The following is a 27,990-nucleotide window of genomic DNA, read 5'->3' as shown; positions in this document are numbered from 1 at the left end:
CACCATTTTGTCATCTGATTTTCCTGTGTGTTGTAAATCCTACGAGGCAGGATTAAAAGCAGTTACATTAATGAGGCAGGACTCAATCTACAAGATTAGGTTGAATCTTGAGCCAATCTCTTTTGAGATATAAAAGAAAGGATCGAGCAGAGATACAGGGGAACTTCTACCACCTAGAAAGCAGAGCGGGGAGTGGAATGTGTCTTTTGGATCCAAGGTCTCTGCACTGAGAAACTCCTAGACCCAGGGGAGCATTGATGACAAGGGCTTTCTTCCAGAACCAACAGAGAAAGCCTTCCCCAGGAGCTGGTACCCTGAATTTGGACTTCTTGCCTCCCAAACTGTGAGAGAATAAACTTCTGTTTGATAAAGCCATCCGCTTGTGGCATTTGTGTTATAGCAACACTACATAACTAAGACAGTTCCCTTTGTATTTTGTGCATTTAAAGACTTTATTCTGTAAAGGGGTCCTTAGGCTTCACCAGGTTTCACTGTGGCATCAAAATGGTTAGGAACTCCTGGTGTAGAATGTGCTATACTGGATGTAGACACAGGACGTGGGAGGACGGAGCTACAGTGCAGGGCTGGGGAGGCTCATGATGGACCTGACGGAAGGGATGCTTGAGTAATCTCTGATGGAGTAGTGGTTTGCCTGGCTGATGGTGGAGGTCATGGGAGGGGAGAGGTCACTCCCATACATCCTGAACTCCTAGCTGAGTTTAGAATGTATGAGCAGACGCAGAGGGCTATGATAATGGCCTACCCAGTTACATGTGACAAAATTGGCATAAGAATTGCATTTTTAACTTTATTAGATTTCATCGTTTCTTGGACGTCAACAGCCACAAGGTAGAAAAGACAATAGAAGGGTAAGTCATTTTTATTTGTATGTCTGTACTCACATATTCAGAAATATATGTATTTTCATTGTAGATCTTTTTGTTAACATGGCTCTATCAGTTGATTTTTTTTATATTTTAGAATTTATGAAAAATTTATCATTCATTCTGATCTCAACAAAGCTGCTAGTTGGAAGAGATTAACTGAGGAATTTCTAAATGCTTCACTTCCAAGCATAAAGGAAATAAAGGTATGCCTTCTGTTGTGAAATCTCTGCCTTGTATTCCACTATTTCCACTTGATTATCTTCAGCTTGCTTCTGTTAATATTTAAACAGTCATTCTATTGTATTATTGCCCACTGGCTAGAGCAGAATCTTCTGGAAATTGACTTAAATATTGCCATCAAATCTAGTGTGCCTCATGCCTGATGAATAAAAAGCATGTTCCTGTTTAAGCATCTTCCTGACAGTACCAACCTCCTTTGAAAATAAGATCAGAGCCTGGCACAATTAATGGCATGGTCTGGTTACCTTAAAAATTTTAAGTTGCTTCTCAACACTTGTTGATAGTAACTACCTATATAATGTTTACTAGATTCCAGGCACTGTACTAATCGGTTTCATATTGAGTCAGGAGTATCTCAGGCTTGGTGATTCACCAGAAGTATTCACAGAACTCAGAAAAGCTGTTATTCTCACAGTTAGTTTACTGCCGCTGAAGGATACAGATTAAAGTCAGCGAAAGGAGAAGGTGCGTGGGGCAAAATGCAGGAGGAACCGGATACAAGCTTCCAGGTTTCCCTTCTCCGTGGAGCTGCAGAGGGTTGTACTTAATTTTCCCAGCAACAGTGTATGACAGCGTGTGGGAAGTGTCCCAGCCAGGGAAGCTCACTGGAGCTTTGGCATCCAGAGTTTTGATTGGGGGTCAGTCACGTAGACATGTAGCACCTGCATGGCTGACCTTAGTTACTCAATCTCCAGTCCCCAAGAGGTCATGCTGGTAGAGCTTGGCCCAGGGCCGCAGGCATACAGAAACAGGTGTTCACCGTAAATCTCACTGTTAATGTCCTGGTGAAACTGGTACAGCATGGCCCAGGGCCGCAGGCATAGGAAAACACTCTTTATCAGGCAGGAAATTCCGAGGGCTCAGAGGGTATCTCCCAGGAGCAGGTCAAGGACCAGCCCTAAAGACCTTTAGAACCTTCAGGGTTTGGACAACCCAAGCCTACTGAGCTGAGTAACCATTTACTATGCACATATATTAACTTGTTTAATTTTGTGAAAAATATTCTATCATTGATAGGCTTTCCTTATGGGAAATAGGTGTCATAAGGAAGAGAGGTTCAGGTAATTTTTCTTCAGTTGTTCATTAACTGAGGAAAAGTGCTGTAGAGGTATTCCTGGAGGAGTGGGAGAGAACTGCAGTGCTTTGAATCCGTGCTCTTTGTTGTTGTACAGTTGCCATGGAGTTGGCTCCGACTCGTGACAGCCTTACTTAGAACAGAATGAAGTGTTGCCCAGTCCTGCACCATCTTCGTGATTGTTGATATGTTTGAATCTGTTGTCGTGGCTACTACGTTAATCTATGTCGTTGAGGGTTTCCCTCATTTTCACTGACCCTCTACTTTATCAGCCGTGATGTTCTCTTCTGGCAATTGGTCTTTCATGATGACGGGTCTAAAGTAAGCAAGCTGAAGTCTTGTCATCCTTGCGTCTAAGGAGCATTCTGGTTGTAGTTTCTTCTAAGACTGATTTGTTCGTTCTTCGGGCAGTCAGTGTTCTTCATCAGGACCACGATTCGAATGCGTCGGTTACTCTGTCTACCTCTTTCGTCGTCCAGCCTTCACGTGCATGGGAGGTGATTGAACAGACTGGCTAGATGAGGCGCACCTTGGGCGTCAGAGTGACCTCATTGCTTTTTAAGATCTGAAGAAATCTTCTGCAGCACATTTACCCAGTGTAATGTCATTTGATTTCTTGCCTGCTGCTTCATGGACATTGATTGTTGATCCAAAAAGAATGAAATCCTTGACAACTTCAATTTTATTCTCCATTTATCATGATGTCGTTTATTGGTCCAGTTTGGAGGATTTTTGTTTTCTTGACATTCAGGCATAATCCATACAGAGGACTGTAGTATTTGACCTTCATCAGTAAGTGCTTCAAGTTGTGTTCATTTTTGGCAAGCAAGGTTGGGTCATCTGCAAATTGCAGGTTGCTAGTGAGTCTTCTAGGGAATAGAAGCACACCTCTTCCATGTACTGTTCTTGCAATGACTGTTTGGGAAGAAAAAGAGGCAGCTCTCTGGGTAGATTGTAGAATTTAATAATTTAAGCACTATGACACCATAGTATTAACAATATAGGCATTACTATGTACCAGGCAGTGTTAATCCCATAAAGATTCTATTCAGCGAGGTACTATTATTTTTCCCTCTTGGGCAAGTTAAAACTGGAAACCCTGGTGGTGTAGTGGTCAAGAGCTAAGGCTGCTAGCCAAAAGGTCGGCGATTCAGATTCACCAGGCGCTCCTTGGAAACCACATGGGGCAGTTCTACTCTGTCTTATAGAGTTGCTATGAGTCATAATCGACTTGACGGCAGGGGGTTTGGTTTCGTTTTGGTTTTGGGCAAGTTAAATGACTTAATCTCAGTTTTATTTGTACCACTTGAAATACCGGTGGTGAAGTGAGTTCTTTTATGTGGCCTTTTGCCTTGGTTCTTTGTAAAAACAACTTAAGATTTTTTTCCCCTAAGTCCTGAGGCATTACCTTTGCCCAGAAGAGTTTACTGCTTTTCTCCAGGTTGATGGATATTTTCTGGGTAAGCTATGAACAGCTTGCTGGTTTGATACTTTTTGTCTAGCCCTGGGCTGCAGCCTGCCCTGTGATTAGTCTCTTTTATACACCTTGCAGATATTGATCAGTTTACTATGGAAACTGAGTCACTTGTGATCCACCGAGGGGATTGGTCAGTTCGTGGTTCTGCTGGGAGGGCCAGTCCTTGAAATTGACAATGCGTTTGCTTATATAAGTAGCCAATCCTACAGAGGTTTCAGAAAGGCAAGAAGAGAAAAGAAGCAGAGAGAAAGGATATGAGGAACCTCCTAAAAGAGCTGTAACAAGGGCCAAGGGCAATAACACTGAAGACAGTGAGAGGCCCTGCAGCAGAGTCCGTGGTGATGGCAGAAACCTACTGCCCGGAAGGCAGCTAAGAGAGCAAAGCAGGCTGCTCCACTGTGAGCTGTGTAAGTTAGCAGTGGACGGGCTGACGGCACGGAGGCCGAAGGTAGAGTGGCCTGCATAGGTGAGAGAAGGTGTGCATGGCCAACAGGAGTCCTGTCTGAAAGGGGCTGAGAGAGGAGGCCTGCATGTCTGAGACGGGGCATGAATAACCAAGGGGAGGCCTGTCCCGAGGGGGCTGGAGGGGGTCCGTGTGGTTGAGAGAGGGTGTGCATGACCAAGAGGAGGCCTGCGTAGCCGAGAGGAGCTGTACGTGGCAGAGAGAAGGACCTGCTTGCTTGCACGGCAAGAGAATCAGAGAGCTGCCCTGCACTGAAGAAGGCAGGGATGTGCTCCCCGCTTCGGGGGAGGCTTTCAGACTCTGCCTGCATGCCACCTGATCTTGCTTCCTAGCTGTAGCCTGCTAATCCTGATCCTGAGTTGTTACTTCGTTAATAAAGCACTTACCTATAGGTATAGTTTGTGAGCTCTGTGAGACATTGCCACGCATTGTTGAACTCACACTGGGGAGGGAAGAATGCCGAGGGGAGAGGGAGTGGCTGTTGTCAGAGGTGGACTGGCACAGCACCTTAGAGAAATGGGAAATCTAGGATCTGTTTGGCCTCCGCCTCATGGGAATTGGCTTTGTGCTGATTGTCGGATTTGAAATTATTCATATAATACCTGTGTTCTTACAGGAGAATTAAATGAAACAAATGAAACCTTTTCGTTGCCATCTCCTGTCGTTTTTCGGCATCACCTCTGTTGTAGGGCTGCCTGAACACAGTAGAACTTCAATTCCTCCCTCTGCTGTGACGCATCCTACGTTCATTACCTGATCTGCCATCCCCCTTCCCTCCTGAGGGACCTCATCTTTCAGTATTAGATTCAAGTATTATCTCTATGGAATCCATATTTATTTCATATATTTATTATGCTTATTATTGGAAACCCTGGTGGGGTAGTGGCTAAGTGCTATGGCTGCTAACCAAGAGGTCAGCAGTTTGAATCCGCTAGGTGCTCCTTGGAAACTCTATGAAGCAGTTCTACCCTGTCCTGTAGGGCCGCTGTGAGTTGAAATCAAATCAACGGCAGTCGGTTTGGTTTTGGGGGGGTTTTATTGATCATTGCCTTTCTCCACCTCTAACATGTGAGTTTTGCAAGTGTAGGGCTGTATGTCTGATTTGTTCTTGTTGTTAGGTGCCATCAAGTCAGTTCCGACTCATAGCGACCCTGTGTGTGATAGAATGAAACACTGCCCAGTCCTGCACCATCCTGACAATCAGTGTTACGCTTGAGCCCATTGTTGCAGCCACTGTGTCAGTCCATCTTGTTGAGGGTCTTCCTCTTTTTCGCTGGCCCTCTAGTTTGATGTCCTTCTCCAGGGACTGATCTCTCCTGATATCATGTCTAAAGTATGTGAGACATACTCTCACCATCCTTGCTTCCAAGGAGCTTTCTGACCGTACTTCTTCCAAGACAGATTTGTTCGTTCTTTTGGCAGTCCACGGTATATTCAATATTCTTCGCCAACACCACAATTCAAAGATGTCAGTTCTTCTTCAGTCTTCCTTATTCATTGTCCTGCTTTCACACGCATATGAGGCAATTGGAAATACCATGGTTTGGGCCACCTTAGTCTTCAAGGTGACATCTTTCCTCTTCAACACTTTAAAGAGGTCCTTTGCAGCAGATTTACCCAATGCAATGGGTCTTTTGATTTCTTGACTGCTGCTTCAAAGGCTGTTGATTATGAATCCAAGTAAAATGAAATCCTTGACAGCTTCAGTGTTTTCTCCGTTTTTATCATGATGTTGCCTGTTGGTCCAGTTGTGAGGATTTTTGTTTTCTTTATGTTGAGGTGTAATCCACACTGAAGGCTTTAGTCTTTGATCTTCATCGGTACTTCAAGTCCTCTTCACTTTCAGCAGGCAAGGTTGTGTCATCTGTATAACGCAGGTTGTTCATGAGCCTTCCTCCAATCCTGATGCCCTGTTCTTCTTCGTATAGTCCAACTTTTCCGATTATTTGGTCAGCATACAGATTGAATAGGTATGGTGAGTTCTTAGGCACCTGAAATAGAAAAGATACTCGATAAATGTTTGTTGAAGGAATAAACAAATATGTGCAATCCTTTGTGCATTACTTTCTCTCTTTCTGCCCTACTCCTGCCCAACTTAAATAGAATCGGTCACCCTTTCTCCCCTGCTGGCCATCTTACACACATCTGTCGTAGAACTCGCCTCACAATTTTTTTTTTCGGCTTTATTGGTATATCAATTACATGCCATAAAATTCATCCCTTGTGACCGTACAATTCACTGATTTTTAGTAAATTTATAGTTTTGCAACCAGCACACAATCCAGTTTTAGAATACTTCCATTATCCCAAAATTTCCCTGGACCCCATTTACAGTTGATCCATGCTCACACTCAACCCCAACAACTACTAATCTACTTGCTATATTTATAAATTTGCCTTTTCTGGACATTTCATGTAAATGATCATACCATATTTAGTCTTCTGTGTCTGGCTTCTTTCACTTAGCATGGTGTTTTGAGGCTTACCTAGGTTGTAGCATGTATCGTGTCCTGTTCCTTTGCAGTGATGAGTAATTTATTGTGTGAATACACCACATTTTGTTTATTCACCAGTTAATGACATTTGATTATTGCCAGTTTGGAATATTATAAATGATGAATTGCTATGAGCATTCTTATGTAAGTCTTTATGTGGGCATTTGTTCTCAGTGTTCTTAGGTTTCTAGGAATGGGAAAGCTGGTTTATATGTAAGTTTAAATTGAGCATTTTTTAAACGGCCAGATTGTTTTCCAAAGTGGCTGTATCATTTTATATTTTCACTAGCAACGTATATGTGTTCCAATTTCTCCACATCCTCACCAACACTTATTATCGTCTTTTTAATTATAGCCATCCTGGAGTCCCTGGGTAGAGCAAACAGTTAAGTGCTCAACTACTATCCGAAAGATTGGCAGTTCACACCCACCCAGAGGCACCTTGGAAGACAGGCCTGGCTATCTGCTTCTGAAAGGTCACAGCTTTGAAAACCCTACAGAGTAGTACTACTCTGCACACATGGGTTGCCTTGAGTCGAAATTGACTTGACAGCAACTAACAGCAACAAAAGAGGGTATATTAGATTCCTGGTGGTGCAGTTTGCACTTAATTACTAACCTAAAGATTGGCAATTCAAACCCACCCAGTAGTGCCGTGGAAGAATGCTCACCTTCCATAAAGATTACAGCAAAGAAAACCCTGTGGAGTAGTTTTACTATGTAATACATGGGGTTGCCATGACTTGGAATCACTGGATGGCAGTGGGTTTGGTTTTTCATAAATATTTTCCTCCAGTCTCTGGCTCTTCTTGTCATTTTCTTAATGATATTCTTTCAAACTCAGATGTTTAATTTTAATGAAGTCCGGTTTATCAGTTTTTCCCTTTTATGTCTCATGTTCAAAGTGTCATGTCAGAGAACTCTTTGCCTAACCCAAAGCCATAAAGACTTCTTAGACGTTTTCTTCTAGTACTTTTATAGTTTCAGCACCTACATTTAGGTTTATGATCTATTTTGAGTTCATTGTCGTACATATGTAAGGAAAGGTCTAAATTCATTTTTTTACATATGGAGCCAGCACTATTTGTTGAAAAGACTGTCCTTTACCTATTGGACTATCCCTACAACTTTATCAAAAATGCAAGGGTTTATTTCTGGACTCTTAATTGTTTCATTGATCTGTAAGGCTGCTCTTACACCAATACATACACAGTAGCTTTATAGTAAGTTTTGAAATTGGGTTATTTAAGTACTCTAACTTTGTTCTTTTTCAATTTTTTTTTTTGTCTGTTCTAGACTCTTTGCATTTCCGTACACATTTTCAGATAAGCTGGTCAATTTCTACAAAAAATCTTGCTGAAGAGGTTGTGTTGAATCTGTAGATCAATGTGGGAACTATTGCCATGTTATCGATAATAAGTCTTGCAATCTGTGAATATGATTTTTTTTTTCTCTTCCACTTCTGTAGATCTTCTTTAAGTTCTCTTGGCAATTAAAGATAAATTTTTGTAGTTTTCAGTGTCTAAATCTTGCACTTAAGTGTTTTATTCTTTTTTGGTGTTATTGTGAATGAAATTGTCTTCTTAATTTAATTTTTAGATTGGTTATTGCTAGCATGTAGAAATATAATTCATTTCTATACTGATTTTGTGTACCCCGACCTTGCTCAGCTCATTCATTATAGTAACATTCTTCAGCATTCCTTAGGACTTTCTATGTGTGGATCACGTCATTTCCAGATAAAACAGTTTAACTTCTTCGTTTCCAATATATACTTTTTGTTTGTTTGGTGGGATTGTTTTGGCCATTGCACTGGCTAGAATCTACAATATAATGTTGAGCAGTAGGGACAATGGACAACTTTGCCTTGTTCCCAGTCTTTTAGGAAAGTACTTAGTTTTTTACCACTAAGTATAATGTTAGCTATAGTTGTAGTTTTTTCATAGATGTGCTTTATCAGGTTGACAAAGTTTCTTATTATTCCTAATTGGTTGAGAGTTTTTTCTCATCAGTGAGTTTTGGATTTTGTCGTTTTTTTTTTTTTTGTACCTATTGAGATGATCATGTGGGTTTTTTTGGTCGTTTATTTTGTTAATATGTTGTATTACATTAATTGACTTTTGGATGATAGCCCAATCTTGTATATCTAGGATAAATCCCACTTGGTATATTTGGATATATTGATGAAATTGGTTTACTAATATTTTGTTCAAGATTTTTGCATCTGATTTTATGAGGAATTTTGGGTTGTTTTTGTCGTGTCTTTTTTTGCTTTGGTATTGGGGTAATACTGTTCCCCCCTTTTCTATTTTTTGGAGGAGTTTAGGAAGAATTAGTGTTAATTCTTTAAATGTTTGGTGGAATTTACCTGTGAAGCCATCCATGTCTGGACATCATAGGAAGATTTTAAATTACTAATTTAATGTTTTGTTATAGATCTATCTAGATTTTCTGTTTCTTCTTGAGTCAGTTTTGATAACTTGTGTCTTCTTAGGAATTTGTCCATTTCATTCTGAATTGTCTAATTTGTTGGTACAAAAAGTTGCTCATAATATTCTCTTAACCCAAAAAAAAAAAACCATTGCCTTCAAGTGAGTTCTGACTCATAGCGACCCTATAGGACAGAGTAGAACTGCCACATAGGGTTTCCAAGGAGCAACTGGTAGATTCGAACTGCCAGCCTTTTGGTTAGCAGCTGAGCTCTTAACCACGGTGCCAACAGGTTTCAAATATTCTCTTACACTCCTCTTAATTTCTGTACAACCAGTAGTGACATCCTGTCCTTCATTCCTGGTTTTGGTAATTTGTGATTTCTTTTTTATTTTCGTGCATGTGATGAGCCATTTTTCTCTTGCTTTTTGTAAGATTTCTGCCTGTCTTTGAATTTCAGCAGTTTGACTAAGATTTACCAAGGTGTGGCTCTCTTTGTCTTTATCATCTGTGAGGTTCATTGAGCTTCCTAGATCTATAGGTAAATGATCCTTTTGTCATGTTCAGAATGTTTTGGTCATTATTTTTTCCAGTTGTCTTTCTTGCCCTTTTCTCTCTCATCTTCTAAGACTCCTAGGATGCATGCTTGATATTGTTGCACAGATGTCCAGCACAGTTCCTTTCTCTTCACTCTTTTTGTTTCTATTCTTCAGGTTTTATTTTTTTTTTTAAATAATACCTACTTTGATATCACTGATTTTTTTCTTCTGCCGTTTCAGATTTACTGTTGATCCCCTATAGTGAATTTTTCTTTTATTTTACTTTTCAGTGCCAGAATTTCCATTAAATTTTTTTTTCAGTTTGTGTGTCTATTGATTCATCATCGTCATACTGTCATTTAAGTTTGAAACATTTTTTCTTTTAGTCCTTTGAACATATTTGTAATTGCTGCTTTGAAGTGTGTCTCCTAAATCCAACATCTGGGGACACGCAGAAAGAGTACCTATTGACTGTTTTCCCCCCTCTCCTGAATATGAGTCATACTTTCTTGCTTCCTTATGTGTTTTATAATTTTTCATTGAATACTGGACATTTTAAATAATATAGCAACTCTGGATTCTGACTTCCTCCATTCCTTGAGGATCACTGTTGTTTTGTTTGTTTAGGAACTCATTTGGACTTAGAAAGTGTGAAGACTGTCTCCCCAACAGCGTGTGACCACTGATGTGTCTGCTCAGTTTTTATTTTTTCTCTTATTTTTGAGCCTTTTATTTATTTTGGATTTTAGTATTACTCTTTTTTTTTTTTTTTTAATTTTTATTGTGCTTTAAGTGAAAGTTTGCACATCAGGTCAGCCTCTCATATAAAAATTTATTTACATGTTCTCCCCCTAATAAGACAGGACTCTCCTCCTCTCCACCCTGTATTTCCATGTCCATTCAGCCAGCTTCTGTCCCCCTTTGCCTTCTCATCTCCCCTTCAGATGGGAACTGCTCACATAGTCTCAGGTGTCTACTTGATCCAAGAAGCTCACTCCTCACCAGTATGGTTTTCTGTCCCATAGTCCAGTCAAATCCCTGTCTGAAGAGTTGTCTTTGGGAATGGTTCCTGTCTTGGGCTAAGAGAAGATCTGAGGACCATGACCCCTGGGGTCCTCCAAGTCTTAGTCAGAGCATTATGTCTGATCTCTTTACCAGAATTTCAGGTCTGCATCCCACTGCTCTGCTGTTCCCTCAGGGGTTCTCTGTTGTGGTCCCTGTCAGGGCAGTCATTGGTTGTAGCCGGGCACCATCTAGTTCTTCTGGTCTCAGGCTGGTGTAGTCTTTGATTTATGTGGCCCTTTCTGTCTCTTGGGTTCATAATTACCTTGTGTCCTTGGTGTTCTTCATTCTCCTTTGCTCCAGGTAGGTTGAGACCAATTTATGCATCTTAGATGTCCACTTGCTGGCTTTTAAGACCCCAGGCACTACTCTCCAAAGTGGGATGCAAGATGTTTTCCTAATAGATTTTATTATGTCAATTGACTTAGATGTCCCCTGAAAGCATGGTCCCTGAACCCCCAGCCCTGCTATGCTAGCCTTCGAAGTGTTCCGTGTATTCAGGAAACTTCTTTACTTTTGGTTTAGTCCAGTTGTGCTGACCTCGCCTGTATTGTGTGTTGTCTTTCCCTTCACCTAAAATAGCTCTTGTCTACTATCTCCCTCCCTCCCTCCCTCCCCACTCTCGTAACCAAAAAAGAGTATTTTCTTCTTTTTTAAAACTATTTCTTGAATTGTCATAATAATGGTCTCATACAATATTTATCCTTTTGCAGCTGACTAATTTCACTCAGCATAATGCCTTCCAGATTCCTCCATGTTATGAAATGTTTGAAAGATTCACTGTTGTTCTTCATCGATGCGTAGCATTCTGTTATGTGAATATACCATAATTTATTTATCCATTCATGGGCACCTTGGTTGCTTCCATCTTTTTGTTATTGTACACAGTACTGCAATGAACGTGGGTGTGCATATATCTGTTCATGTAAAGGCTCTTATTTCTCTACGATATATTCCAGGGAGTGGGATTGCTGGATCATATTTTTTTGGGTTTTAAGGGTAGTTCTATTTCTAGCTTCTAGTTCTATTTCTAGCTTCCAAAGTGATTGTACCATTTTATATTCCCACGAGCAGTATATAAGTGTTCCAGTCTCTCCACAACCTCTCCAACATTTATTATTTTGTGTTTTTTGGATTAGTGCCAGCCTTGTTGGAGTGAGATGGAATCTCATTGTAGTTTTGATTTACATTTCTCTAATGGCTATTTTTTTTAATGGCTAATCATCATGAGCGTTTCTTCATGTATCTATTAGCTACCTGAATGTCTTCTTTAGTGAAGTACCTGTTCGTATCTTTTGCCCCTTTCTTAATTGTCTTTTTGTTCTTGAGTTTTTACAGTGTCATGTAGATTTTAAAGATCAGATGCTGATCCGAAATGTCATAGCTAAAAACTTTTTCCCATTCTGTAGGTAGTCTTTTTATTCTTTTGGCGAAGTCTTTGGGTGAGCATAGGTGTTTGATTTTTAGGAGCTTGCAGTTATCTAGTTTCTCTTGTTTGTGTGTTGTTAGTAATGTTTTGTATACTGTTTATGCCAGGTATTAGGGCTTTTTTCATTGTCCCAATTTTTTCTTCCGTGATCTTTATTGTTTTAGCTTTTATATTTAGGTCGTTGATCCATTTGAGTTCGTTTTTGTGCATGGTGTGAGGAATGGGTCTTGTTTCATTTTTTTGCAGATGGGTATCCAGTTATGCCAGCACCATTTGTTAAAGAGACTGTCTTTTCCCCGTTGAACTGATTTGGGGCCTTTGTCAAATATCAGCTGCTCATATTGGATGGATTTATGTCTGGATTCTCAATACTGTTCCATTGGTCTAGGTATCTGTTGTAGTACCAGCACCAGGCCATTTTGACTACTGTGGCGGTATACTAGTTTCTAAAATCAGATAGTGTGAGGTGATTTGTTTCTCCATCTCATTAAAAAATGTTGTTGGAATTTGGATGGGAATTGCATTGTATCTGTAGATAGCTTTTGGTAGAATAGACATTTTCACAATGTTGAGTCTTCCTGTCCATGAACAAGGTATGTTTTTCCACCTATGTAGATCTCTTTTGGTTTCTTGCAGTAGTGTCTTATAGCTTTCGCTGTGTAGGTTTTTATGTCCCCTGTAAGATCTATTACTAAGTATTTTATCTTCTTGGGGGCTACTATAAATGGTATTGATTTGGTGATTTCCTCTTCGATGTTCTTCTTGTTGGTGTAGGGGAATCCAATTGATTTTTGTATGTTTATCTTGTTTCCTGATACCCTGCTGAACTCTTCTATTAGTTTCAGTGGTTTTCTTGAGGATTCTTTAGGGTTTTCTGTGTATAAGGTCATGTCATCTCCAAAAAGAGATATTCTTATTTACCAATCTGGATGCCCTTTGTTTCTTTACCTAGCCTGTTTGCATTGGAATTGACTCGACGGCACTGGGTTTTTGGGTTAGGACCCCCAGCACAATGTTGAATTCTGGGGGTCCTAGCCAGAGTAGTTAGGCATAAGAGTAGTGATAAAGGGCATCCTTGTCCAGTTCCTGTTCTCAAGAGGAATGTTTTCAGACTCTCTCCATTTAGGATGATGTTGGCTGTTGGCTTTGTATAAATCCCCTTTATCTTGAGGAATTTTCCTTCTGTTCCTATTTTGCTGAGAATTTTTATCATCAGTGGGTGTTGGACTTTGTCACATGCCTTTTCTGCATCAATTGATAAAATCATGTGGTTCTTGTCTTTTGTTATATACATATTATGGATTACAATAATTGTTTTTCTAACATTGAATCATCCCCTGCATACCTGGTGTGAATCCCACTTGGTCATGGTGAGTTATTTTTTTGATATGTTGTTGAATTCTATTGGCTAGAATTTTGTTGAGGACTTTTGCGTCTAAGTTCATGAGGGATATAGGTCTGTAATTTTCTTTATGGTGTCGTTACCTAGTTTTGGTATCAGGGATATGCTGGCTTCATAGAGTGAGTTTGGGAGTGTTCCGTCCTTTTCTGTGTTTTGAAATGCCCTTAGTAGTAGTGGTGTTAACTCTTCTCTGAAAGTTTGGTAGAACTCTGCAGTGAGACCGTCTGAGCCAGGGCTCTTTTTTTGTTCGGAGTTTTTTAGTTGCCGTTTCAATCTCTTCTTTTGTTATGGGTTTGTTTAGTTGTTCTACCTCTGTTTGTGTTAGTTTAGGTAGGTAATGTGTTTCTAGGAATTCATCCATTTCTTCTAGGTTTTCAAATTTGTTACAGTACAATTTTTCATAGTAATCTGATACAATTCTTTTTATTTCAGCTGGGTCTGTTGTAATATCATGTATCTGATTTCTTACGCGGGTTATTTGCTTCCTCTCCTGTTTTTCTTTTGTCAGTTTGGCCAGTGGTTTATCAATTTTGTTAATTTCTTCAAAGACCCAGCTTTTGGTTTTGTTAACTCTTTCAATTGTTTTTCTGCTCTCTATTTCATATAAGTCTCTAGTTTTTATTATTTGCTTTCTTCTAGTGCCTGAAGATTTCTTTTGTTGCTCTCTGTTTGTTCAAGTTGTAGGGATAGTTCTTTGATGTTGGCCCTTTCTTCTTTTTGGATGTGTGCATTTATCGATATAAACTGGCCTCCGAGCACTGCTTTCCCTGTGTCCCAAAGGCTCTGATAGGAAAGGTTTGTATTCTCATTGGATTCTATGAATTTCTTTATTCCATCCTTAATGTCTTCTATAACCCAATCATTTTTGAGCAGGGTATTATTCAGTTTCCAAGTGTTTGATTTCTTTTTCCTGCTTTTTCTGTTACTGATTTCTACTTTTATGGCCTTATGGTCAGAGAAGATGTTTTATAATATTTCAGGGTTTTGGATTCTGCTAAGGCTTGCTTTATGCCCTAATATGTGGTCTGTTCTAGAGGATGTTCCATGTGCACTAGAAAAGAAAGTGTACTCAGCTGCCGTTGGGTGGAGTGTTCTGTATATGTGTATGCGGTCAAGTTGGTTGATCGTGGCATTTAGATCTTCCATGTCTTTATTGTGCTTTTTTCTGGTTGTTCTATCCTTTACCAAAAGTGGTGTTTTGAAGTCTCCTACTAATTATCGTGGAGCTGTCTGTCTCACTTTTCAGTGCGGTTAGAGTTTTTGTGTATCTTGAAGCCCATTCATTGGGTGTGAATTTAATATGGTTATATCCTCCTAGTATATTGTCCCTTTAGTCATTATATAGTATCTTTCCTCATTGTTTGTGGTAGATTTAACATTAAAGTCTATCTTTTCATAAATTAATATTGCCACTCCTGCTCTTTTTTGATTATTGTTTGCTTGATATATTTTTTTCCATCCTTTGAGTTTTAGTTTATGTCTCTAAGTGTAAGATGTGTCTCTTAAAGGTAGCATATAGACGGATCGTGTTTGTTTGTTTTTTTTTTTAATCCATTCTGCCACTCTCTGTCTCTTTATTGGTGCATTTAGTCCTTTTATATTCAGTGTTATTATGGATAGATATGAGTTTAACTCATGAAATCCTTTTTTGTGTGTTGTTGACAGTTTCTTTTTCCCACTTAATTTTTTGGGCTGAGTAGTTTGTCATTATATATTGTCTTTTCCTCTTAGTTGTTCTTGCTGATTTTGTTTTTGCTGTGTATGTTTTTCTTGTACTTTATTTTGATGAGTAGGATTGTTTTTTGTGATTACCCTAATATTTACCCTTATTTTTCTAAGTTGAAACCTAACTTTTATTTCTTTATATTGCTTTGACTTCCTCTCCATATGAAAGATCTATGACTACATTTCTTAGTCCCTCTTTATTGTTTTAATGTTGTCTTCTTTTACATAACAACATCAATGTTTCCATGTTTTGAGTGAGCTTCTTGGCTCAAGTGGACACATGAGACTACGTGGGCAGCTCCTGTCTGGAGGGGAGATGATAAGGCAGAGGGGCTCAGAAGCTGGCCAAATGGACATGGGGAATACAGGGCGGAGAGAAGGAGTGCGCTGTCTCATTGGGGAGGAGCAACTTGGAGTGCATAGCAAGGTGTATAGAAATTTTTGTGTGAGAGACTTTCTTGATTTGTCAACTTTCACTTAAAGCACAATTAAAAAAAAAAAGTACAAAGGGCCAGTTGTGAAAACAGGCCCATTTGGAGAATGTGCAAAGTTTCAGCAACTCAGGTCTGCTGAGTTAACTTTTTCCTACATAGCCAATATCTTCATTTAAAAGTCAGTCTTTTAAATGAAAAAAAGTCTGACAATCAGATAGAAAATCTAGCAGAGTATCAAAAGACGATAAAGGAAAATAAGAAACCTTTTAACATGAGAGAGATGTAAACTAAAGCAACACTGAGATATCATTTTTAGTTATCTGATTGATGAAAGGTTTGTGGGCATGGGTAATATTATATTGGTAGGAGTGCAGATTCATCTAATCTCTGTGAAGGGCATTTTGGCATCATTTCTCGCAATTATATATCCAAATACTCTTCAACTTAGCATTTCACCTTTTTTGGAATTTATCATACAGGTAAAGTTCATAATTAGTGAGATGATGATGACATACATTTTGTGATAGTAAAGATTGGAAAAAATCTAAATGTCCATTAACAGGGGACTAATGAAGTAAAATGTGGTATATATACTCTAAATTATTGGATTCCAATAATTTTTATTAAAATATTGTGTTTTTGGTGAACGTTTATCCAGCAAGTTAGGTTCCCATTTAACAGTTTCTGTGCGATTTGTCCAGTGACATTGTTTACATTTTTCACAATGTGTCAGCTTTCTAATTATTTCTCAGACAGTTCTGGTTGTTCTGTTTCCAGTAATCTAGTTTCCCTGCCTCTTGCTTCTCATCCTTGCTTGACCATTTGATCTCATATAGATGATTTTTTAAAGGAGCACATGAATGATATTGTCTATTTTATGAACCAATCTGTTACTAGCTAAAAGACGAACTCATGGAATAGTTTTGGTTCAGATTTTAAAGAGTACCTCAGGGCAATAGTCTCAGGGAGTCTGAGACTCATCCGGTCCGGTAAGTCTGGAGTTTTTAAGAATTTGAGTTCTGTTCCACATTTTGCTCCCATTCTGTCAGGATCCATCTGTTGTATTCCTAATCAAAACAGTCAGTAATGGTAGCTGGGCACCATCTAGTTCTTCCCGTCTCAGGGAAGATGAGATTGTGGCTCATGTAGACTATTAGTCCTGTGGACTAGTTTGTCTCTGTCCTTGGTTTCCTTCTTTCTCTTTTATTCCAGATGTATAGAGACCAATAGTTGTGTCTTAGATGCTTGCTTACAAGTTTTTAAGACCCAGATGCAACTCACCAAACCAGAATGTAGAACATAAACTTTGGATACTATATTATGCCAGTTGAGTGAGTTGTCCTACAAAACTATGGTCCTAAGCCTTCAGACTCTGTAACCCAACACTGCGAGATGTTTGTTTAAGTCTAAGTACCCGTGTTTGTGCCCCCTACGTGCTTTATGTGTGAATTTAGATGGATGCATATACTTACATATATACACTGGCATATAGATACATCTTTTTATGGCCACATGTATATACCTATAACACTTGTATGCATACATATATGTGCATGTAACCACACTCCTTTTTTTGGTTGTTCCACACTTGTATGTGTCATCATTTACCAAAAAAGTCTTTTTTCTTTGCGTGCTTCTTAGCGACATCATTTACCTTGGTCAGGCTGTGCACTCTTCACCCACATTTTGTGCTATATTTCCAACTACCAGAAATAAAAAGCGTCTCCCCGACACACACCCCTCTATCCCTAATAACCACTAGTGATCGTTGGTTTCAGTATGTATATTCTATTCTTGTCTTTTTATAATAGTGAGATCATGCAGTGTTTGCCATTTTGTGATTGACTTATTTCACTCAGCATCACGTCCTCCAGATTCATCCACGTTATATTTTGAGAACTGATCCTGACTCTTTATGCCTGCTCGGTATTCCGTTGTATGTACGTACCACATTTTGTTTATCCATTCATCCACTGGTAGGTACGTAGGTGGCTTCCATCTTTTTGCCGTTGTGAATGATGCTGTAGTGAACGTAGGCGTGCATATGTCTGATTGTGTCTTTAAAAATTAGGTCTCTAGCGTATTTACCTAGAAGTGGGATTGCTAAACCATAAGGTTTTGTTTCTAGTTTTGTAAGGAAGAGCCATATCATTTTCCGTAGTGGTTGTACCATTTTACAATCCCATCAGCAGGGGTAAAGGTTCCAGTCTCGCCACGTCCTCGCCAGCATTTGTTGTTTTCTGTTTTTTGATCAGTGCCATTCTAACAGGAGTGAGATGGTCATTGTAGTCTTGATTGGCATCTATATGTGACCTTTTTTTTGTTGTTGTTTAACATAATGGCTATTTATTAATTTACAGTATGAAATATAATGATCAAAGAGAATAAATGTTCATTTCAATTTAACAATGTATGATCAGAATGTTTCTAGGTGTGCCTAGAAACATAACCAGGAGAAGTCTATGATTTTAATAGCCTGAAACACTCAATCATAAAAGTCAGTTGTGCAGTTTGTGCCTAAAACATCCCCACTTGTTCATTTCTACAGTATACATGAGTCTACTCCAGGATTAAGTGCCCTGGGTGGGCACATTCAACATGCGCCTTTTCATTCCTCTACCTCTGATCAACCCAACATCCCATTAGTATCTTCTTTGCCTGGAAATGAATCTTCAACCTAATTAAAATAAATTCTTAGTCATTTTCCACAGCCATCTAGTATTTATTGAATATTACTGGCCAAGACTGTTCTTAGAGTAGGGAATATTTTTAGTAATCATCCTCTCTTTTTAAGATTTTGAAATATCTCTTCTTGAATGCATTTTATGTTGCTGTATGGTCTAAAGGGATTCCTGGTGGTGCAGTGGTTAAAGCGCTAAGCTGCTAACCGAAAGGTTGGAGGTTTAAACCCACCAGCCGCCCCAGGGGAGAAATGTGTGGCAATGTTTTTTCATAAAGATTTACAGCCTGGGAAGCCTTATGGGGTAGTTCTACTGTGTCCCATAGGGTCTCTGTGAGTCAGAATCAACTGGATGGCAGTGAGTTACATGGTAGACTCCTAGGGGCAGTCTTATTAATCAAGTCTTGATGGGTCGCTTCGTTGTGGTTCCCATGCACTGACTTAGAACATGTGTTCTTTGAACTTGGATGATTGTTTTCTTTTGTCTCTTTCTCCGTAACTCCTGGTTTCAAACACCACTAATGTGTGCCTGCTTCTTAAGTCTCGGTTTTTGGTGAAACACGTTTGCTCTCTGAGCTAAATCCGTGAGTTCAGTTGGCAAGACATCACCGTCTAAATATTCTGCGAGGCCATTAGATTCAGTTTGACTCAAACCAAATTTGAATTCTTCCTCTCATAAATTGGCTTTTATTTTTTATCTGTTTTCTGGCTGGCGCAAATAGTTTGTGCTCACCATCTAAAGGTTGGTGGTTCAAACGCACCAACAAGCACCACAGAAGAAATCTTCCGTAAAGATTAAAGCCATCTTGGATCCAGTAGACACACGAGACTATTTGAGCAGCTCCTGTCTGGAGGGGAGACATGAGGGCCGAGGGGGCCAGAGGCTGCTGAATGGACACAGAAACATAGGGTGGAGGGAAGGAATGTGCTGTCTCATTAGGGGGAGAGCAACTAAGAGTGTGTAGCAAGGTGTGTATAAGGTTTTATATGAGACTGACTTGATTTGTAAACTTTCACTTAAAGCACAAGAAAAATTTAATTAAAAGGCAAATTTGTTATATTAAAAAAAAAAGATTAAAGTCAGTATATGTGAACATTTCTAAAGTTCATAATACATATTGCCACTTGAGAATAATCAGTTTTTAAGTATTAATGTTACCCTCCAGAGACATTTCAGTTTTCTGAAAAAAGTCTCATCCACTCATATAACTTTTTCTTGTTAGAAATATAGAACTCAGACCCTCATGTCTTTGTGAGGCTCATTTTGGGTACACATTTGCTATTAAAAAAAAAAAAAAATGTTTAGAGGCTAGGATTTATTGAGATATGATTCACGTTTCCTCAAACCAGAAAATAAAACGGGGGACATAAATGTCATGGGGGTACCTTTTCTTGACTCAGACTAGAGAGCGCTTACAAATGTCCGTAATCCACATTCTTTATGTTTTGTTTTAAAGACAGATGCACATTATTCCATACTGTCACTTCTCCTGTGTCTTTCTGATTCTCCTTCAAACAGCAGTTATGTGGAAACACCAAGAGAGAAAGAAGTGGGTACGTTACCAAATGGCTTCACATGTAAAAAGGAAAGGGAAATTGATTTTATTACTTAATTGCCAGACCCTGAAATTTTTATACGAAGTTGTAACGGTCAATGAGATTAAAATATTTATTTTACTCTGGATACAGTTGTGTCTTTCAGAAAAGCAGAATTTCATTTAAAATGTGACTTTTAACTTTCTAAGTTAAGCTACCTGCAATTATATCAGAAGAAAAATAATTTTTGAAAATATGAAAGTTTAAATATAAAATGTAATAGAGTAGCAATTTGAGTGTTCCAGTATTTCTGAACTTTCATTTTCTGAGTACATTTTATATGGAGTCTTATTAGACATTTTTTTATAGCCTTGACTTTTTTCAGAGATTTACGATGAAGCTGATGAGGTTTTTCTTTTAAATTTTAGAAAAGAAAGATGATTTTGACTGGGGAAAATACTTGATGGAAGGTGAAGAAATGGACTTTGTTCCAAGTGTAGACACACCGGTAAGTGACAGTAGTTTTGTATTCAAAATATAAATACAAGTGAGATTCAGAAAAATACGTTCTGATGTAGATAATTCTTGTGGGTCCTTCTCGCCTGGAGCAACGTAGCTAAAACGGGAATACTCTTTACTCAACTAGAGTAGCGAATTGTGGAAGATTTATTAAGATTTTGCAACAAATTATTTATACTAGGAAGTTACACGGGGTGAATACAAAGATCCTTAAGGAGCTATAAATAAATCTTGAGATATTTGCCACCAAAAATAATTCATTCATGTACTAACAGGTACTTTGGAAACATTAAGAAAAAAATTTCATTTGGTATAGTTTTTGCTTTTCTGAAAAATCCTTAATCTTTCTTCCTAAATAGCTCCAATTTTTATATTCTCTGAAGGTAAGCTGTGTTTTATTTTGTTTTCATCAGAATTGGTCTGAAGAAAGTGAAAGCGAAGATGACCAACAGCCCATAAGCAGAGAGGACTCTGGGATTCAGGTGGACAGGACACCACTAGAAGAACAGCATCAGAACAGAAAACCAGGGCCTTGTGTTAGCTGGAAAGGTAGTCTGTGTTCTTTTATGTTGGCATCATTTTCTAGTAAAGGAATTTCCTAGAAGGAAGGCGAGTTTTGAGAATCAGTTCCATGTGATTCAAGATATTGATCAATTTTGCCATCCTTATAAAACATCCTTATAAAATCTTTTTAAACCATTGTTGCTGTTGTTAGCTGAGTCGATTTTGACTCATGGTGACCATTCGCAGATGTTTTTTCCCTAGTGCCTAAAAAGTACCACTATAAAGTTAATGTCGAATAGGGATTTAGAGTGCAGTGTTGTTCTTTAATAGTTCTGAGAATTTTCTCTTAGTCCTAAATGTCTCAGTTTATCTATTATTGGAGGATTGACTTTGCTGAAGTTAAACAGCTGCCATGGAGTCGACGACAACTCATGGCACCCTCATGTGTGTCAGAGAAGACTGAGCTCTATAGGATTTTTAGGGGCCGCTTCTTCGGACGTAGATTGCCAGGCCCTCTGAGGTGCCTCAGAGTGGACTCGAACCACTAACCTTTGAGTTAGCAGCCAAGCAAGTTAACTGTACTACCTAGGGACTCCTTGCTGATGTTAGGAACTAAATAAAAGGAAAAGATCTATACGATTTAATTCGATTGTCTGTTTTTTTAGTTTTTAGTGAGAAATTATGAATTGGTAGAATCTAGAAAGAGCAGAGCTGGAAGCACCCTTAGGAAATAAGTTATCTAATCCTACTTTTTCATTGTGTAGATCAGGAAAAAAGGCTAAGTTCCTCATGGTCACATGGGAGAGACTAGCATAGGTGTCTGTGGCTGTGGCTGGGCCCCACTCCACTTGGACCTTGCTAAATTGGATATAAAGTAATTAAAGCTCATGTAACACATTAATGATTTTCTGGTTTTCTTTTTTCTTTCCTTTTTTAAAAATTCTTAGATTGGACCTCCAGGGCATAGTGTGCAGTTAATTCTGTTCAGAGCACATGCTCGTCGTTAGTCTGTGCAGAGCCTTTTAGTTTACTTTATTTCTTCTCTTCTGCTATTTCAGACTCCCACTCCTGTTTCTTTCCCTGCCAGCCTAGTCACAGGCACCTATTCCAATGTGTTTGCTATCGTTGTCCTCAGATCTGCTGAGTTCTTATACATTGTATTGATTGGTATATTATATGTTTCTAAATTACATAATTAGTATCGTGCTATGTGTAAGTTTTGTTCAAGTCCCCGGGTGGCGCGAACAGTAAGCATTCAGCTGCTAACAGAAAGGTTGGCAGTTCGAATCCACGTAGAGACACCTCAGAAGAAAGGCCTGGTGATCTTCTTCTAAAAGAGCACAAAAAAAATCCCAAAAAACCAAACCCGTTGCCATCGAGTCGATTTCAACTTTTAGCGACCCGCATAGGACAGAGTAGAACTGCCCCATATGGTTTCCAGGGACGGCCTGGTGGCCTCAAACTGCCAGCCTTTTGGTTAGCAGCCGTAGCCCATAACCACTACACCACCAGGGTTTCCCAAAGATCACAGCCGCTGAGAACCATATGGAGCGCAGTTCTACTCGGACGCACGTGGGGTAATCTTGGGTTGGAATCAACTTGCAGCAACTGGTTTTTTGGTGTAAGTTTTGTTCTATTTTTTTTTTGTCCTTCAACTTTCTTTTTAAAATCCGTCCACATTGTTGTACGTCCATCTCTTCTCTTGCTTCTGACTGCTGTGCTGTGTGCTGCAGTTTGCAGCCACCGTGGTTCTGTTGTCCACACCTTCTGGATAGCCTCTCAGGTGCCTTCACTGCCCGTCTACGGCGTCTGCTGCTGTGATCCACAGTCTCACGAGTGTCCATTATGGGCCTGTTGTCCACACCTTCTGGATAGCCTCTCAGGTGCCTTCACTGCCCGTCCACGGCGTCTGCTGCTGTGATCCACAGTCTCACGAGTGTCCATTATGGGCCTGTTGTCCACACCTTCTGGATAGCCTCTCAGGTGCCTTCACTGCCCGTCCACGGCGTCTGCTGCTGTGATCCACAGTCTCACGAGTGTCCATTATGGGCCTGTTGTCCACACCTTCTGGATAGCCTCTCAGGTGCCGTCACTGCCCGTCCACGGCGTCTGCTGCTGTGACCCACAGTCTCACGAGTGTCCATTATGGGCCTGTTGTCCACACCTTCTGGATAGCCTCTCAGGTGCCGTCACTGCCCGTCCACGGCGTCTGCTGCTGTGATCCACAGTCTCACGAGTGTCCATTATGGGCCTGTTGTCCACACCTTCTGGATAGCCTCTCAGGTGCCGTCACTGCCCGTCCACGGCGTCTGCTGCTGTGATCCACAGTCTCACGAGTGTCCATTATGGGCCTGTTGTCCACACCTTCTGGATAGCCTCTCAGGTGCCGTCACTGCCCGTCCACGGCGTCTGCTGCTGTGACCCACAGTCTCACGAGTGTCCATTATGGGCCTGTTGTCCACACCTTCTGGATAGCCTCTCAGGTGCCTTCACTGCCCGTCCACGGCGTCTGCTGCTGTGATCCACAGTCTCACGAGTGTCCATTATGGGCCTGTTGTCCACACCTTCTGGATAGCCTCTCAGGTGCCGTCACTGCCCGTCCACGGCATCTGCTGCTGTGATCCACAGTCTCACGAGTGTCCATTATGGGCCTGTTGTCCACACCTTCTGGATAGCCTCTCAGGTGCCTTCACTGCCCGTCCACGGCGTCTGCTGCTGTGATCCACAGTCTCACGAGTGTCCATTATGGGCCTGTTGTCCACACCTTCTGGATAGCCTCTCAGGTGCCGTCACTGCCCGTCCACGGCGTCTGCTGCTGTGACCCACAGTCTCAGGAGTGTCCATTATGGGCCTGTTGTCCACACCTTCTGGATAGCCTCTCAGGTGCCTTCACTGCCCGTCCACGGCGTCTGCTGCTGTGACCCACAGTCTCACGAGTGTCCATTATGGGCCTGTTGTCCACACCTTCTGGATAGCCTCTCAGGTGCCGTCACTGCCCGTCCACGGCGTCTGCTGCTGTGATCCACAGTCTCACGAGTGTCCATTATGGGCCTGTTGTCCACACCTTCTGGATAGCCTCTCAGGTGCCGTCACTGCCCATCCACGGCGTCTGCTGCTGTGACCCACAGTCTCACGAGTGTCCATTATGGGCCTGTTGTCCACACCTTCTGGATAGCCTCTCAGGTGCCGTCACTGCCCGTCCACGGCGTCTGCTGCTGTGACCCACAGTCTCACGAGTGTCCATTATGGGCCTGTTGTCCACACCTTCTGGATAGCCTCTCAGGTGCCGTCACTGCCCGTCCACGGCGTCTGCTGCTGTGATCCACAGTCTCACGAGTGTCCATTATGGGCCTGTTGTCCACACCTTCTGGATAGCCTCTCAGGTGCCGTCACTGCCCGTCCACGGCGTCTGCTGCTGTGATCCACAGTCTCACGAGTGTCCATTATGGGCCTGTTGTCCACACCTTCTGGATAGCCTCTCAGGTGCCTTCACTGCCCGTCCACGGCGTCTGCTGCTGTGATCCACAGTCTCACGAGTGTCCATTATGGGCCTGTTGTCCACACCTTCTGGATAGCCTCTCAGGTGCCGTCACTGCCCGTCCACGGCGTCTGCTGCTGTGACCCACAGTCTCAGGAGTGTCCATTATGGGCCTGTTGTCCACACCTTCTGGATAGCCTCTCAGGTGCCGTCACTGCCCATCCACGGCGTCTGCTGCTGTGACCCACAGTCTCACGAGTGTCCATTATGGGCCTGTTGTCCACACCTTCTGGATAGCCTCTCAGGTGCCGTCACTGCCCGTCCACGGCGTCTGCTGCTGTGACCCACAGTCTCACGAGTGTCCATTATGGGCCTGTTGTCCACACCTTCTGGATAGCCTCTCAGGTGCCGTCACTGCCCGTCCACGGCGTCTGCTGCTGTGATCCACAGTCTCACGAGTGTCCATTATGGGCCTGTTGTGCACACCTTCTGGATAGCCTCTCAGGTGCCGTCACTGCCCGTCCACGGCGTCTGCTGCTGTGATCCACAGTCTCACGAGTGTCCATTATGGGCCTGTTGTCCACACCTTCTGGATAGCCTCTCAGGTGCCGTCACTGCCCGTCCACGGCGTCTGCTGCTGTGATCCACAGTCTCACGAGTGTCCATTATGGGCCTGTTGTCCACACCTTCTGGATAGCCTCTCAGGTGCCGTCACTGCCCGTCCACGGCGTCTGCTGCTGTGACCCACAGTCTCAGGAGTGTCCATTATGGGCCTGTTGTCCACACCTTCTGGATAGCCTCTCAGGTGCCGTCACTGCCCGTCCACGGCGTCTGCTGCTGTGACCCACAGTCTCACGAGTGTCCATTATGGGCCTGTTGTCCACACCTTCTGGATAGCCTCTCAGGTGCCGTCACTGCCCGTCCACGGCGTCTGCTGCTGTGATCCACAGTCTCACGAGTGTCCATTATGGGCCTGTTGTCCACACCTTCTGGATAGCCTCTCAGGTGCCTTCACTGCCCGTCCACGGCGTCTGCTGCTGTGATCCACAGTCTCACGAGTGTCCATTATGGGCCTGTTGTCCACACCTTCTGGATAGCCTCTCAGGTGCCGTCACTGCCCGTCCATGGCGTCTGCTGCTGTGATCCACAGTCTCACGAGTGTCCATTATGGGCCTGTGCGAGAGCTTCTCTGAGTTGTAAGTTCTTGCCCCCTGCAGTATCATCAGCACTTGATAAAATTCACCCTTCTTACCGCGGCTGTTGTTGTTTTAATTTGCATTTGCCTGACTATTAGTGATTTGGGGGATGTTCTCACGCCCTCGTTGGTCACTCAGGTTTGCCCCTTCTCTGAATTTCCCATAGATGTCAATTGCTCGTTTTTTCTTTTGAAAAAGGTTTCATGTCTTTCCTGCGTATTCCCGCGCCCTAAGAGTTCTTTTATATTTAAACATTAACTTCTAGGTTTTAGAAGTTGCAAATATCTTCTCCTGGTCAATCACGTGTTAACATTTTTCATGGTATCCTTCAAATAGACTCTGATTTATTACACTTTTTTGTAATCAAACCCATGAATTTTCATGATGCAGTTAGTATTTGGGTCTTGAAGTTTTTCCATACAACGATACACCCCTGTGTTTTTCTTCTATTTGCTTTTTTTTCTTTTACGTTTAGGTTATTAGTGAATACCAGTTCTACGTTTGTGTATGAAGTGAACTTAAAAGGTCCAGCTTATTTTTTCCCGCGTTATAAGTCACTTTTGCCGAAAACGTTCTAGTCTTTTCACGTTACTTTGTGATTTTACCTTTATCATATGTCAAGTTCCCATATGTACATATATTTCTTGCTAAACTTTCTATTCTGTTCCCTTAGTGTGAGCCTGACCCAGGAACAGACTTTTTAATGCTTTGTGGCTTTGTAATGTGCCTTAATACATAGCGGGCAAGTCTCCCCCCACCCCCTTTCTCGTTCTCAAAATTGACGTAACTATCTGTGAACCTTTAATACATATACAGGGAGCCCTAGTGGCACAATGGTTAAGTGCTTGGCTGTTAACCGAAAGCTTGACGATTCCAACCCACCTAGCGGTTCTGTGGGAGAAAGACCTGGCACTCTACTTCCAGAAAGGTTACAGCTTATGGGGCAGTTCAGCTCTGTCACGTGGAGTCGCCATGAGCCAAAATCAACTGGATGACACCTAACAACAGCAACAATCCGTAAACGTTTTAGAAACAGTATGATAAGTTTCTCTTTAACCTTCATGCGAAATTTATGGATATAACTTGGGGCAAATTGATGTATTTGCTATGATAATATTTTGTTTATTCCTTTTTTTTTTTTTTTTATATGTCTTTCACCAGATTTTGGAAATCTGCTTTATAAAGATCTTAAGTGTTCATTTAATAATTCTACTAATGTTTTAGTTTTTATTGTTGTGAATGGTGCCTTTTTTGTTTTGTGTATTGCTGGTGTTTTTAGAAGTTTTATGATTGTCTTGTGTCCAGTATCCTTGCAGAACTCTTATATTAATTATAATATTTTGTTGATTGTTTTGGATTTTTTTTTAATATAAATGAGCAGTAAATATGGACTGTTTTATCTCTTCCTACCAATTCTTTTTTTATATATAATTTTTGTTGTGCTTTCAGTGAAAGTTTACAAATCAAGTCAGTCTCTCACACAAAAACCCATATACACCTTGCTACACACTCCCAGTTACTCTGCCCCTAATGAGACAGCCTGCTCTCTCCCTCCACTCTCTCTTTTCGTGTCCATTTTCTTCCTACCAATTCCTATATCCTCTTTGTAACATGGTGGTTGTGTCTTTTTTCTGATGTGTTAGTCTAGTCTGTGTACTAAGCAGTGGCAGTGAGAGTGGACGTCCTGGACTTGGTCTCGTCCCAAGGGGGTTGACATAAAATTCCTGAAAGGGATTGCACCTGAAGTGGGTTTTTTTTTTTTTTTAATAGGTTTTGGGTATGTGGCCTTACCAAACTAAGACAGTTTTTTTCTATTCCTGTTTTTCTTGGAATCCTTTATCGTAAAATAAATGTTGAACATCAATAAAATACTATTCTGTATTTATGAGCTAATCTTTTTTTTTTTCTTTATTGCTACACTGAGGAGCCCTGGTGGTGCAGTAGTTAAGCACTCAGCTGCTAACCAAAAGGTCAGCAGCTCCAGCCCACCGGCTGCTCCGCAGTCCGTTCCTGTAAAGATTTACGGCCTTGGAAACCCTGTGAGGCAGTTCTGCTCTGTCCTATAGGGTCGCTGTGGGTCAGAATTGACTCGACAGCAGCAGGTTTGGTTTTGGTTTAATCCCTGAAAGCTTAGTACCAGACCTGAAGCTTGGGGGTGGTTGAGGAACGTCTTTGATTACCATTTCAATGCCTTTAATGGTTATTGGACTATTCAGATATCCTGTTTGTATCTTCATTCATGTAGTCATTTTAAAATTGAACAATATTTTTCTGCTTTCTAGTCAATGGCATTTAGTATGTGTATCTCTATATATATGGTTTTAAATTAATGGATATAAAAATGTTGTTGGGTTGCTATTATTTTAACAGATCATTTTCTATTATATATTTTAATGAAACTACAGTCTGGATATTGTGG

General features: G+C 41.0%; 1 protein-coding gene across 5 annotated transcripts in view; it reads left to right on the top strand.

Annotated features, from left to right (window-relative positions):
• TUBGCP5 (tubulin gamma complex component 5) overlaps positions 1-27,990 on the top strand; it is an 85,144-nt gene that overhangs the window by 5,057 nt on the left and 52,097 nt on the right. For 4 of the 5 annotated variants that reach the window (XR_010323741.1, XM_064296213.1, XM_064296215.1 and 1 more), the window contains exons 2-6: positions 816-869; positions 982-1,090; positions 19,796-19,892; positions 20,303-20,382; positions 20,807-20,942. Coding sequence is in view for 4 of the 5 variants with exons in the window: in XM_064296213.1 (XP_064152283.1) it covers positions 816-869; positions 982-1,090; positions 19,796-19,892; positions 20,303-20,382; positions 20,807-20,942 (476 nt within the window). In the remaining variant the exon portion in view is untranslated. Of the gene's footprint in view, positions 1-815; positions 870-980; positions 1,091-19,795; positions 19,893-20,302; positions 20,383-20,806; positions 20,943-27,990 lie in introns of those variants that run through there. The other variant, XM_064296214.1, reaches the window with a different exon arrangement.

Source organism: Loxodonta africana, chromosome 13 (genome assembly GCF_030014295.1).
Source record: "Loxodonta africana isolate mLoxAfr1 chromosome 13, mLoxAfr1.hap2, whole genome shotgun sequence".
Lineage (NCBI taxonomy): Eukaryota > Metazoa > Chordata > Mammalia > Proboscidea > Elephantidae > Loxodonta > Loxodonta africana.
This window is presented reverse-complemented; position numbering and strand designations above follow the sequence as displayed.